General features: G+C 47.0%; 1 protein-coding gene across 1 annotated transcript in view; it reads left to right on the top strand.

Annotated features, from left to right (window-relative positions):
• Positions 1–2,470: 2,470 nt before the first annotated feature.
• LOC111144450 (WW and C2 domain containing 2) overlaps positions 2,471–15,104 on the top strand; it is a 209,350-nt gene continuing 196,716 nt past the window's right edge. Inside the window, exon 1 of the mRNA XM_022498768.1 lies at positions 2,471–2,601. Coding sequence (XP_022354476.1) covers positions 2,471–2,601 — 131 coding nt within the window. The remainder of the gene's footprint in view (positions 2,602–15,104) is intronic.

A 15,104-nucleotide genomic window follows, 5' to 3' on the forward strand; every position in this document is an offset into this window, starting at 1 on the left:
CCCAGGACTTTGGGATCATGACCTGAACCCAAGGTAGCCGCTTAACCAACCGAGTCCCCCAGGCGTCCCTGAATGATGTTATTAGTTCACTGTGATATAAATTTTGGCCATGCAAGTGAGCCAGTTTAAAGCAGTTCAAAACAAAGAATCTCTCACCTTACTGGTGTGAGAGATTAGTTTTTTTCACAGCATTCAGTAGTCCAACCTTAAGATTACCCACTAGAATGTCATATGTCACATCTCCCTGGGAACTGGAGAAGGTTGCCTTGTGTGATTACCTCTTGATGAATGGAGTGGGGCAGAAGGGACCAGGAGATGGAGAATGCTCTTTGCTAAGGGCAAGCTTAGCTGGGGGGGTGGATGGGAGTCGAAGACCCAGAGGACAAAGTAAGTGAATTCCTTGGGTGAGTCCCTTCCCCACCTCCTGCTCCCTCTGGTTTGTTCCTCCGGAGGACTGAACTCCCCAGAGTTTCTGGCTGAAGTTTCTGCCTTGGAGCAGACTACTCTAAGTGCAAATACAACTTCTAAGACTCTCACCCAAGAAGGCAAGTCCGGTCCCTGCCATGAAGCTGTTCCAAGCCAAGCCCTCCCCACTCCAGCTTTGAGATTGACCACAGATGCCCTGATGGCCTGGGTATCAAATGCGGGTCTGTGAATCCAGGCAGAGAAACGACTTTGTTCCAAACCCTCTGAAAGCCCCTGTCCAACGCTGTGTCCTGCACAAGGTGGGGAAGTCATTATGCATTAGCCGGCAAGATTAAGCGAATTCACACCAAAAGGTGAATGGCTTAGCTGGGGAGCTTCGGCCGGCATTTTACTTTAAAAGAAACTGTTAGTAACCCAGAAGAATATGGATGCGGGACGGTGTAGACCAGGCTGGAGAGGGGTTTTGGGACTAGGAGGCGCCCTCCCAGACAAGGGGCTGGGGGCACTGAATGGTCTGCGTCCAGCACTGCCAGCCCCTCCTCAGTGCCCACCAGGAAGCACTTGGGGATGAATAAAGAAATGCTTGTGGGCTAAGGGAAGATCCACATCCATTTAAGGTTAAGAGGGGGTCCCTCCAGCGTGGTCGCCCACACCTTCTTGGCCACAGCAGGGTTCGGGGTGGGGGAACTTCCCGCGGCGGGCGCTGGGGGGAAGGGACTGGTTTCAGGATTAGTCCACGTCCAGCTGTCCTAAACCCCTACAACGGAGGCCAGCGGCAGAAGGTCCCCGGTGGCTGGCTTGGGCCCCCCGGGGGGAGCGGGGCTGGGGCTCCAGACCCGGCTGGAGGCTCGGGTGCCTTCTAGTCCGTGGCCCGCGTGGCGGGCGGAGCTAGGGTGGAGGGGGAGCAGTAGCTGCCCAGGGTCAGGCTGGAGTTTCCCCCGCAGGCGACTGGGGCAGGCGTGTCTCCGCGCTCTGGGACCGCTGGACCCGCCTTCGCTTTCCGCCGCGAGGCCCGTGGCCTCTGGGCTGAGGTCATGGAGGGCCGGGCGCTCTGCAGAGGCCCCGGGGGCGACACCGCCCTGGACACGCCACGGACACGCTTCTAAGCGCTTTCCGTGCTTTTCACACTTTCCCACCGCTCCGAACCGCCCTCGGGTTCCCAAGTAGCCCAGGGCGCGACTTGGGGGAGCCTTTGTGCCCTCGCTGTTTGCTGGGACTTTTTCTTCCGAAGAGAGAGCTTCCCCCACCCCTTTCCTCTCGAAAGTCTTGTGGTTTCCCTAGAAGTCTGCAAGAAGTTGGGAAGGTTGCGGAGCGCTCTCTAGCTCCTTCCCGTCCCGAAACTCTAAAAACCCGAGGCGTTCGGCCGCAGGGAGCTATTTGGGGTCAAGGGGAGGGAGCCAACGGTGCATTCCTTCGCCCTCCTCCCACCCACCTGGTCCCTCAGCTCCCCTCCTCCGCCCCCGCCCCGGGCCGGGGCTCCGGCTCGGCTCTGCGCCCCCGCTCAGGCAGCGGGCCCCGGGAGCTGCAGGGTTAAGCCCTGGAATGTGGCGGCGAGGAATGTGCATGCAGATGAGCCCAGCGAGGGGAGGGGCGGGCGGGGGCGGGCCCGGGGCGGGGCGCATGCTAATCGCACGCAAATGAGGAGGCCCGTCGCCGCCGCGGCCGCTGCTCCGCGGAGCTTCCCGGATCCGAGCCCAGACGACGGCGGCTCGGGCAGCCTGGGCGCCGCGACCCTCGGCGGCCACAGGGGGACGGGGAGGAGGAGGAGGAAGAGGCGGAGGCAGCGGCTGTAGCCGCGAGGAGGAGGAGGTGGAGGAGGGTTCGCTCGCCAGCTCCGACGCAGACATGGTGGACTGATCCCCGGCGGGGCCGAGAGCAGGGTTTCCTGAGGCGTCCCCCGCGCGTGGCCCCGCCGCGCCCCGCGCCCCGCAGCCCCTCGCCGGCGCCCGCGTCGGGTGCGGCGGCCGGGCCGGGCAGTCGCGTTCCCGCCGCGTCCCGCGCCCGGTCCCTATGGAGGCGCCGCTCGCCGGCGAGGCCGCCGACCATGCCTAGGAGGGCCGGGAGCGGGCAGCTGCCGCTACCCCGGGGCTGGGAGGAGGCCAGGGACTACGACGGCAAGGTCTTCTACATCGACCACAACACCAGGAGGACCAGCTGGATCGACCCCCGGGACAGGTGGGCGGCCGGGCCGCGGGTGGGCGCGGGGACCCGCCTCAGAAGCGCGGCGGCTGCTGTTGTCCGGGAGATTCGGCCGATCGGCGGCGCCCGCGGCGCGGGGGGCGTGGGGCGTCGCCGACCCCGGGGTGCCGGGAGGGGTCTCGGGAAGGAGGTTCGGGACCATCAGCCGGTGAGGAGCCCCGGAGGGGCTCGGTTGGAGCCGCCCCTTCCAGGGCCTCTTTGCCCGCTCCCTTCCCGACGCCCCCTGGGACCTTCAGACACTCCCGGCCCGGAGGGAAGGGTGGAATTGGCGCCCGGGGCTGGCACTTCGTGCCCCGTTAACGGACCCCGAGGAGCCACCTGAGCCCTGCCGCGAGCTCGTCTCCGCCTAAAGTGGGCCAAACTGGAACTGGCGGGTTGCTTCGGCCTTTGGGAGGCGGGGACGGGCCGGGAGCCTCCCGGAGAAGGCCTAAGTGTAAGGTGGGGAATCAGCCGACCCCGGCCACCTGTGGCATCTCTCTCTCTCTCTCTCTCTCTCTCTCTCTCTCTCTGATCGTCCTTGGGTGCCAGCCTTGACTACAAGTTCTTGACGGGGCGCGTCCCGGGTCAGGCGGGAGGTCCTGGGCATGGAGGGGGGGTTGCAGGCATCCTTCCTCGCTGGGCCTTAGCTGTGGATGTTGTTAGATTTGCCCCTCAGGGTTTAGAAACACTTTTCTTGGGTGGGAGGTGGGGGGAAGGTTTGGTTTACTGCTTATTGTAAGTCTTCACCTGAAAACTTGAACTGAGTCCTAGATCTTGGAAAGGCACATTCTGTTTTGAAGAAAGAAGTGCAGTGAACGTGGAAACAGACATGAGCTTAGCATGGTTTCTTGGAGTTTTCAACACACACTTTCTAGTCCTGCTCGGAGATCAAGTCATCATTTAAGAAGTTGAGGGGCTGAATTTTCCTGAATGTTCACAAATGTTGGTCCTCTATCCCATCGGTCTCGTTACCCTTAAAAGGAAAACTTCTGAAAGTTGGACTTATTGTAAGAATAATAGGAGATAGTCCTAATTGTAAATTTGTAAAGTGGCCGTTAAGGAGGTGTTCCTAATTGTAAATTAGGGGTTTACAACCTTTTAGGTGCTTCTTTTACCCCTTTTCTTAATTTGAAGTTGAAATAGTTTTGTACTTTGTGTTCTCAGTTAACTTTCATCTTAAGGATATTGCTTTTTGAAAGCTATTAAAGAGTAATTCTAAGAAAGTCATAAATGACATTATAAATTTATGGAACAATCCTTATTAAATTATCCATGAAGGTATCAGTTTAGGTTTCCTTTTTGAAATGAGAAAAGGCACCTGTGCTGAGGTTCTCTCACCACAGCCTGGCTGCCTGTTGCTGGCCTGATGGAAGTTATCACAAGCATCACACCTTCACAGTTTCTCCAGACACATTACTTGTTGTCATAAACTTCACGCTCCGGGTCAGTTATTTGACTTATGCCCTTGCACTTGAAACTGTTTAACAGATACTAAATGTCAGTGATGATGGTGTGCACCCAGCAGTGACTTCTAAGGCACCTGTATAAATATTTGACTTTTACAGTTATGTGGTAATTCTGCTCTCTCATACTTGGAGTTTCGGGTTCTTGAAATTGCGGTGAATTCTTGAAATTTTTAGACATTTCAGATTCTCTTCATTTTGCATGTTCAATTATATCGTCTCATTTGTATTTACCAACAAGGATTATAAGAATATGTAATGCCTGGGTAAAGCAAATAGAAAGTGAGATAGGACTTGGCTTGTCCATAGCACTACTAATTAAACAAGTTAAGCATGCCTTTTATTTTAAACTGTTAATGGATTAACAATTATCATGAACTCTGTTTTCAGGAAACTGGGTAACCAATTCATTTATTTGGATAAACAGTTTTGACTAAAATGACTTGTTATTATTCCAGTTTTCTTTTGAAGCGGTTAGATCTTTAAGTATTTGGAAATAGAAATTCGGTTATACGCATTTCTGGATCTCACTATGAGTTTTAAAAAATTCTGTGAGATCCAGGGTCATTGCTGACATACTTAGTTTAAATTTGATTGTGTTTTCTTCCAGGGGAGTAAAGTGACTATAAGTCTTGCTAAATTATGTGAGAGGATATTTGGAGCAATTATGAACTCTAGTCAATTTTGGTAGACATTTACCAACCATATGGAAAAAGAGTATGTTACACAGGCCAGTTGGAGTGTGCCCATTCTTCTACAGGATCAGGTTACAAATACTGGAGGAAAAGTGTCTTGATAAACTTGATGTAAGTACTGAATGCAGTACTTTTGAACTTTTAACGTCAATTAATTAAAATGGTCATGATGATTTCCCCACTATGTTAAGAAAAATCCTGGAAGTCTGTCAGAATTGGTGGAGTATTTCTAACTATATAGATACACACGCAGTTTTAGTGGCAGGGTGAGGGAAGGCTGGAGGCTTTTACAAGAACATAATTTTGTTCAATAAGTAGTGGTTTTAGAATACTGAAGTGTTAACCTATTTCTGAGCTTTTGGAGGTAGATGAAATAATGCAAAGTTTGCTGGGACGTGATTAAATCTTTTCTCGCCCCACCACTTATTAACTGAGTAAGCTTTTCTGAGTTTTTGAGTCCCTCTAAACCTTCATTTTCAACTCTGAGATAAAGCTAATACCACGTACTTCATAGGCATGGTTAGGGGTCCACAATGAGGGCCGAGCCAAATAGTAGTGGTGATGGTGTCATTCCACTGCAGTAACTGAGAGGTAGTTCGGGTGACCCTTGGAAGTGGTGGACGTACTGGCACCTCTTTATATGGTGTTTACCGTGTGGCAGTCATTGGGCTAATAAGCTTCTTACCTGTAATCTCATTCTCTTCTCTCATTAGTCTTCTGACTTGGTGCTATTATTATCTTCCAGTTACAGATGAGGAAATGGAGTCACAGAGACATTGCCATTGCTGTTAAAAGTTGGCCAAGATTTGAAGTCAGATAGTTTGACTCTAGACTCCTGTGTCATTCCTGTAGACCGCTGGAACACCTGGACATGCTCGGGGGTATTTGGATGGAGTAGAACCTCTTTGCCTGGTGTTGATTTTTCAAGCCGATTGACTGGTCTTTATTGGTCTTCAAAGGTTCCTGTTAACTTTTTGTGATTCTTAGATCCCGCAGTTAGCCACGCGTAGGGTCTGGGTCTTGAATGCCTTGGGAGTAGGGATGGAGGCCCACCAGGTTGACCCCACAGAACAACAGCGCAGGGCCAGGTAGAACTTGGAAATCCAGTGTACTCTTGGGCACATTGGAAGTTCTCTTTGGAGAAGAGTTAAGGGCTCTGTCTCGTTCCTGAGTAGATTACAATTTTACTATGATGGGCTCGACTTTGCCCTCCTCCTCCCCCCCTTACCAGTTCTGAGGACATCTCCCCGTCTATGATTCCTTGCCTCCTATTCCCCCCGACCTGGGTGGGTTAACTGTTATTCTGGGTGTCCGCTCCCTCCCTCACCTCTTCCTTTGCCCACAATGGACAGTCTTTGACCACACCAGCTGGCGTTTATGGTGGCCCATAGATCATGGCCAAATGGTGTGGTGCTTAAAAAACACCCCCTCCATTCAACATAGGACAAAAAGGTGGGTTTGGATTCATTGCCTCAGGAATAAGGGGCCAAGGTGGGCAGGCCTCAGAGCCTGGGTGAGTAGTTGTACAAATTCTCAGTAGAATTTTGCTCATTTTCTGTCCTTGGATTGAATGTTATCCTGAGATACAATAATTTTGTTTAGGTGAATGTAAAAGATTTACCACCACACAAAAAAACTTGCCGATAGACCTAATCTTTGGTTTATTGCTAGCATTAGATATTGAGTGACCCGTGTGCTTTCTGATTGAAGGGCAGACGTTCTGGGGGTGGGGTGGGGACGGTGACAGGAGGAAGAGGATGTTAGTTGGCTACCCTTGATGGCTGAGCTAACTCTTGGCTCTTTTTATGGCACGTGATTAGGATCTGAGGATCTCTGTATTGTCTTTCCTTCAAAGTCAAAGCGAGTAATTTTGCTAAACCTACTGCTAGAGTGTAAATTCCTCAAGAGAACTAATTGCTTATTACTGCTTTCTGCATCCTTTGTAGATAGTAGATGTTAAGTGAATGTCGGTTAGGTCCATTAATGAAGAAAGTTGTTAAATTAATGAAAAAATGCTTGTTGAGCTCCTCTCTTCCAGTTCCTTATTGTTAAGGCTTTTGAAAAATATGCCCATAACCACCACCAACCAGAGACAATTGATTTTCCAGTTAAATTAAAAATAATGAGAGAATTAAGCTGCTACATTTTGACTAATAGTATAAAGATGGGAATTATGTGAGAGCAAAGAAAACAAAAGTCAGCCCTCATAGCCGTAATCACAACTGTCATTTTCATAGTTTGCCGGAAATCCTTTCCTCTCCTGCCGGCTGAGTTTGGGCGCCAAGTGGTTATTTACTGTGAATTATTTGAGTGATTACGGTTTTTGAGGTATGGAGAGCTTGCTAAAGAAAGGGTTTTTTGGTTTTGTTTTGTTTTGTTTTTTAAATCACTCTGGGAAGCACTAATTTAAACTCAACTGTGCTGTCTTCCAAAAAATTCCCAAAGAAGTATTTCATGTTTTCAACACAGTTTGCTATAGTGCTTGCAGGAGGGAGCAATGGTTGCTTAGTATATGACTGAGGTTTCTCCCATGACTTTAATAGTCCTTAGTTAGCAGTGTAATTTGTTGGAAGACTTAGGGCACCACTTGCTTTTTTAGGAAAGACTATTATTTATAAATAAATAATTTTTTTTTTTAATAGCTGCAAATCACTGAATTGCGAGTTACCTAGTCAACACTCATGGCTGCGGCCTTGCAGCAGGCTAGTATTTAAAAAAGTCTCCTGTAGGGAAGCCGCAGCGCGCTGGGAAGTGCCTGAGGAGATCTGACTGTGGGACTGGGAGATGTTGCCTTGTGAATGGCACCGGCTTGCTTTTCTTGAGGAAATGGTCAGTGGGAGAAAGATGCTGCCATGAAGGAGGGGCGTGGCCAGCTTCCTTTTGCGGCTGTGGGAGTTCTTGAAGTGATAGGGAACGGGGCCTGAATCTGCAGTCTGTGTAGGCTGTCAAGTTCAAGGCTATGAACTTGATTAAAATTGGTTGACCTGATTTCTTAGCAGAATTCTGGACTAATTTTTTTTGTTTCTGAAGCTCCTGTTACTGGAAAAATTATCATGGACATAGACTAGGAAAGGGGTTTTTTAAAGACATGGCTTCTATGTAAGTTATGGATTAAAAATGATTTATCAGATATAGAGGTCCACTCTCTTCAGTGGCTTTTTTCCCAGTTATCATTTGATTTTTGATTGAGATAAAAGAAGGCACCAAAAATTCACCGTTTGAACCATTGTAAAGTACTATTCAGTGGTTCTTAGTATATTCACAATGTCGTGCAGCCATAACCTGAACATAACCTGAACAAAACATGCCTGAACACTTTTGTCACCTCTAAAACAAACACTGTGCCCACTAAGAGCTCCCCTTCCGTTCCTTCCCCACCCGTGCTGCCTTTGGCAACCACTAATCTACTTTCTGTCTTCATGGTTGTCCCATTTCTGGACACTTCCTGTAAATGGAATCATAGTCTGTGTCCTTTGTGTCTGGCTTCTTTCACTTAGCACAATGTTTTCAGATTTCATCCACGTTGTAGCAGGTGACAGAACTTCGTTCCTTTTTATGACTGAATAATATTCTGTTGTATGGCTATACCATATACACTTTGTTTCTCCTTCAGTTGATGGGTGTTTGGGTTGCTTCCACCTTTTGGCTATTAGGAATAATGCTGCTGTGAGCATTCATGCATAATTTTTGTATAACTATACTCTCTTGGGTAGATCCCTGGAAGTAGAACTGCTACGTCACATGGGACTTCTATGTTTAACTTTTTGAGGCTCTGCCAAGCCATTTACCATTCCCACCGGGAGTGTCTGAAGTTCCTAGTTTCTCCACATCCTCACCAGCAGTTGTTGTTTTCCGTTTGTTTTGTTTTGTTTCGTTTTAAGCATTTCTTCTGGCCACGAGGTGGTATCTGACTGCGGTTTGGATTTGCCTTTCCCTCTGCAGAGTGTTTTGCTAAGCCTTACTGTGACCCAAGCTTGCGCCTTTATTCTAGCCTCTTAGCTCTTCCCGCTGTCCCCAAGTTTTTTGTCTCCTCTGGCTTAGTACCCGACCAGGAAAAAGTTAGCTAAGAGACATCTGTTCTGTTTAGCCTCACATCCCTCTTCCTTTTCTCACCGCTTTGAATCAATGTAACACCCAAGTGGAGGATATAGGCTCTTCCCCAGTGTTTAGGGTGCCTGCCAGCCTAGCGCCCTGGGCTCTGGGAGGCCCCAGGAGGAACAGGATTCCGCCCCAGCTCAGGTTGGTTACAATTTAGTTTGCATAATCACCATTTAAAAAGTGAAAGAAAATTTGGATAGCGTCTATTACATTTTCCTTAGATACCCCTTTAATTCAGCCTAAGGGTGAGGAGGAGCAGCCAGAGGAATTAAAAGTAGGAGACAGTGCCAAAAAACATACTCATTTTTGTCTTCATCCCAAATGATATATTTTAAGAGGCCTAGATGTAAATCATGGAAGTAAGGCATTATAATATGTGTGTATAGGTATATAACCAGCTTATTAAACATTTGATGTTTTAACGTTTTTCATTTGGTAATAGATGGTAAGGATCAAGTTCATTTTTATTAATTGTTAAAAAACAACAACAACAAACCAACCAGTTGGAGGAAAGAGGGCAGACCCTGTCTTGGCCAGGTTACCAAGGTGAATAACGGTGGTGATGACTCGTGTGGATGTCCTCTTGGTGCAAGGGGATGGCAGTGACACTGTCTTTGTGGTCTTCCTCCCCCCAAACTGTCATAACCCCAGTCTAATCATGAGAAGAATGTTCACCCACCAGATCTTGGTAGAGGGACTTTCTATAAAATATCTGACCTGTACTCTTTAAAACTGTCGTGCTTCTCAGAAACAAGGAAAGTCCGAGAAACAGTCATGGCTAAGAGGAGCCCAGGGAGACAATGAGGACTAGTGTCATGTGGTATCCTGGACAGGATCCTGGGACAGAAGAAGGACTTTAGGTACAAACTAAGGAAATCTGAAAAAAGTATAGATTGCAGTTAATACATCGTTCCTGGTTCATTCATTTTAATAAACATACCCTGATAGGGGAAACTGAATGTGGGCCGTATGGAAACTCTGTGCTAAGTACATTTTTTTTTCTGTAAATCTAAAACTGTTCCCCAGAAATAGTTGATTTGAAAAAGGTTACCAAAAAATACACAAAACAGTTGGAAGTGTTTTTCTTTAGTCAAAATGTGACTGCACTATATAATTTTGGGTTTTTTGGTATACTTGAAAAGCAGGGGTGGGCGAACTACGGCCCAGGGGCCAGCCTGCAGCCTTGTTTTTGTACAACTCTCCAGCTAAGAATGGCTTTTACATCATTAAAGGGTTGTAAGCAAACAAACAAAGACAAAAAGGAATATGTAACAGAGAGTGTATGTAGCCCACAAAGCTTAAAATATTTACTCCGACCCTTTACCGAAAAATTTTGCCAACCTCTGATAGAAAGTCAGATGATAGTCTTTAACAATATTTTATATAAACATTTAAAAGAAAGAGTGATCTTATATGATAAAATGGTATGTTTATCAGTCATCATGGATCATTTTTTTTCACAAATAACTTTGGGCTGTAGACATCATGTGGTATAATGACGGGTCCAACGCTGATGCTGAGTTCATGGGGTTGCCTTGCTTAACTTACTGCTTTTAATGAAATGCAGCATGCCACAGAAAGGTTTCCAAACCCATGCTTCTCTGACATAGCTGGGATCAGATGGGAGGACCTGAGAAAACCAGGGAAAGATGAACGTCTGGACCAGTTTACCATTGGAGGTCTGAATATAGTAATCGATTTTGATGGTTGGAAACACTGATTTTCCTATGACAGATCGATGGTGTTTATAAAATCACAAAGTTGGTGATGGTGATCAAGTAGAAAATGAGTCTGTGTATTATCTTTATACAGCGGGTGCCCGTCACAGCCAAGAGTGTTCCAAAGATGCTGGGAAAGGCGAAGATGGTTTTACTCTGTGAATAATTTTTCCTATATTGTTTGCCCTGATGCCAGGAGAGAGATCATAGTTGTGGGGTGCCTGGATGGCTCAGTCCCTTGAGTATTGGACTCTTGGTTTCGGCTTGGATCGTGGCCTTGGGGTCCTGGGATGGAGGCCTGGGTCGGCTCAGCAGGGAGTCTGCGTGAGGTTCTCTCTCTCCCTCAGTCCCTCCCCTCGTGCTCTCTCTTTCCCTCAAAGTAAATGGATACAACTTTTAAAAAATGAAAACAAAAAGGAAAGAACTCATGGTTCTGAGAGGCCAGTGGCAAGCAGCATCGAAAATGGGGCCCGTAGGGAGTGGGACATGGCGTGGTAAAAGAGCTCATTTTTGGGGAGCCTGCTTTCATTCCTGTGACACTGGAGGTGTCGAGGTGGTCCCGACAGAGAATTGGACCAGAGGTGTACATTTAACTTACTTCGGTCTCTGTGGCGGCAGGGGTAGGGAATGGTAAGTCATGTAGACATTACCTTGATTATGAAAATAGCCACTGACTTTTAGCTAAAGAGTGTCCCTGGTATTCCTGTAAAAAGGAGTGTGTTGGGACTGGGCGGGCAGAGAGGCTTTCCTTTGGTGCAACTGGTGCTGCTTCTGCATGTGCTGCTTTTCCAACATGGCCGTGGCCGTTGTGGTCACCAACTCTGACCCTGAGTATGAGTGCCGACAGGGATAGGAAGTATTGACGGACAGCGATCTGTGCAATGCAGTCCTGATTAAGATTCTGTCTTGGTGCTAGACTGTGGAATGTGTTGTGTACTTTACTGACATTGGTCCATTTTATGAGAAGGTAATTTTATTAAGTGGAGCTGATACTCAGTCAAGTTCAAAGCATGGGAGACATAGCTTTTACTGCAAAAGAGCAAGAGCACACTTTCACACAGCGCAAAACCTTATTCTCCAGTTTTCCTTAGTGTTACAGTTTTTCTTAGAGATACACTTAAATGCCAATCTTTTTTTTTTTCCTTTGAAATTGTGACAGTGAATGAATGTGTGGAATCTGTATTGTACACGATATCCCTGGGTTGTCTGTTTTGTCCGCTTATAGATCTTAGGTGTGTTTATTTCTGGCTGGTCGGTAGTTCTGTCCACACTATGTGTTCTTGCCCTTTTCGCTGATCGTCTGGGTGTCTGAACTTGGTAGAGGTTTACTTTCTCCCCTCCTTCCTCCCTTCCCCCCTTTCTGCTAAGTGGTGCAGCTCATGACATTTCTCTTAGGACCACGTAACTATGAACTGGTATTTAACTTGGCTGAACATGAATGCCCTGGTTTGCTGTTGCAGATCCGAAGGCTATAGGCTGACTCGGTTGTCTAATATTGCTTTCAGCTTCCCCCCGAAAGGTATGCCTTTAGTTGTATATAGATGCATTCTTGAGAGATTTCCTCATGTCTCATATGTAGGAGCATCTGTGTGTCTGCATCGCTAATGTTCTCATAAAATTGATTTCAAGTCTGTTAAGGAGGGAGACCTGCTTTGCATGTGCACCATTCTTCTGTGCTGTCTGCTTGGACTGCCTGTCCCCACGGGGCACTTGAGAACACTGCAGACCCCCACACCCATATAGATGAAATGTATTTGAAGGACCTTTGGCTTCTTCCAGCAGCCTCCATAATCTGTCCCCAGCCTACTCTTACCAACTTGACCCCCCCCCCCAGTCACTCACTCATTTACTTGTTCAGCCCTTCATTGAAGATTTATTGACAACACTGTCTGCCTAACATAACATACATCGTGGGGGACGTGGCATTGAACGGAATGGGCAAGATCCCTACTTCCATGGATTTTATGTTCTTGTTTAGGGATGACAAATTATAAAGGCAGTAGTGAGTGTGTTTGGAAGAAATAAACAAGATGACATAATAAAGAGTGTCAGCGGGAGCTAGTTTGGGTGCGGCGGTAAGGAAAGGCCTTTTTGAGGAGCTGACTTTTAACTGTGCCGTCAGGGTGAGGAAGAGCCATCTGCATGAAGGCTGGGACGGTCCATGCAGAGGAAAAGGCTAGGCAGAAGCCCTAGTCCTGCTCTGTCTGGTGGTGATAGCGGCTAGGAGCATGTGGCTATTTAAATTAATCAAAATTAAATAAAGTTAAAAATTTCCTTTCTCAGTCTTGTTAGCCACCAGCTAAGGGTTCAGGAGCCACATGTGCAGGTGTAGAACACTTCCATCCGTGCTGAAAGTTCTCCCAGACCCCACTGTCCTAAAGTGCTAAAGAGGTTGGGAATGTTCAAGGAACTGAAAGGCCGCCCGAGTGACCACAGTGTAGAGACGCAGTGGGACGAGGGTCTTAGGAGATGAGGCAGAGACATGGAAAGGGTCTGACCAGGTATGCCTTGTAGACCATCAACATTTAAGGCATTTGGGAGCCACCAGACGAGTTTTAAGTTGAATGGAGGAAGGGAGGTGTATGTGCTCATGTGTGTGCGTGTGCGCGTGTGTGCTCCTGCTATATTTCCACAAAGGGAACATTTCTTTGTAAGACCTTACCCATATAACAAGCCATTACTACTCTGTGGAGAAGGAGTGTTAGAGCCATGGCGATGAGATAATCTAGGTGAGAAACCATTTGATCTTGAACTAGAGTGATGGGTTTGGCAACGGAGAGCAGTGAATGGATTGGGATGTTTTTTAGGTAAAAGGGAAAGAACTTACTCGTGCTTTGGCTGTGTGAGGCATGAGGAAAAGAGAGGATTGTGTCAGCCACAAAGCTGTGAGGCAGTGGTAGCAGAACTCGACCGTGTCGCTCTGACTTCAGAGCTGCGCCTGTAACGAGGTACTGACTCTGACAACTGCTGGGAAGGGCCCTGGGCTGTCCTTTAGGGGTTGGAAGTCCTAGCTGGCACACAGTGAAGTTTCCAGCACATGGAGCTTCCCTTAACAACTTAGCCACAGGTAATCTGCCCGTGCCTTAATCCTTAATCCTGTACATGTACTGGGTTTTCACGCTTGAAATCAAGCTGTGACTTTTTTAGAATTTACTTTTTATTTTCCCGGACAAGTTGGTAGGCTCCGTTTGGTTAAGTCATGCATTCTGTTACTTACTCGTGCCCCTCAGAGGACACCCAACCCAGTATCTTAGGCGTGTTTGGTACTCAAAGCTGAGTTGATTCTATCACTTCTGTCTTATTCCAGTGCTTTAAGTTCCTTCAGAGGCTGAGATCCCACATGGTATAAATCCTCTTTACCCTTGTCTTCTGGTTCTAAAAACACTTTGACCTTGTACCACCGTCTTCTCCCAGTGTACCTTCTGTGGGATTGCCACCTTCCCGTATGTGCCCTGCACATCTGCACTCCTCCAGGTGAACTGATTATTAAGAATGGAGAATTTTCAAAGCATAAAGCTGAGTCCCAGCTCTTTCCAGATCCTAGAGCGCTCTCTTTTTCATGGATTTTAAACCCCAGTGGTTAATCCATTGTCTGAAAATCCTGTGGTTTTACCACAGGTGTGTAAATTACAGAACTTGATTGGAATTATTTTTTACTTTGACTGTTGCAGTGGAGCGTAAGTCTTGGGGGGAACAGTTAATCTCTTTCTGTAAATTGCCATGTTATATTTTGCTTTCCACTGCTCAGATTTGGATTCAAGGGCTGGCCTTCGTAAATGAGAAGTGATAGAAGCTAAGGGGGAGTGTGGTGTGTTTTTGTTTGATTTACTCAGGCCACGAAACTTACCTGGAAGAAAACACGCCCTCACTAACACCCTGGTTGTAGAGGAATCATGTGACATTTCTTTCGCATTCTTTCTCCCTGTCACAAGTTGCTGCACTTCTGTTTGTTTTTGTGAGAGCTAAACAATGTATTGTGTATCTGCTTCTGCCTGGAAATCTAGTATTCTTACATTTCTACTTTTGACTTGGTTTGAGATCCAAGTTTGTGAATTTTAATTGAATGCTTAGCTTATGCATGGGAAAAATCTTTTGTTCCTGTGTTGCTATGAGCAACAGTTTGTTAAAGTTAACCTTCCCGTCTTTAAAGAAACGTGGACAAATACGAATTTTAACAGGTTAAAAAAAGGGCATCATTTTAGTGTTGCAAATGGTCTGTTTATGAAATGAATTGTTACTATGCCTGTGGTTATCACGGAGAAGGGAAGAATGCAGTAGAAGTGAATAATCATCCGACACATGGACAAAACATTCCTAAAATACTATTCAAATGAGGAAAGACTTTACGGGGCTGCGGCCGAGTAGCCAAGCGTTGAGTCCTTTTAGTCAGTGGTGGCCGTCTGACTGTGTTTGCTGTGGAGGCTGAAAAGAGACTGTGTGTAGTGGTTTGCACAGAAAAACCATGACTTATCGAAAATTTCCCAACTTTTTTTCTTTTCTTTCTTTCTTCTTCTTTTTTTTAAAGT

Source organism: Enhydra lutris, unplaced genomic scaffold (genome assembly GCF_002288905.1).
Source record: "Enhydra lutris kenyoni isolate GAN:26980312 unplaced genomic scaffold, ASM228890v2 scaffoldscaffold11, whole genome shotgun sequence".
Taxonomy (NCBI): Eukaryota; Metazoa; Chordata; class Mammalia; order Carnivora; family Mustelidae; genus Enhydra; species Enhydra lutris.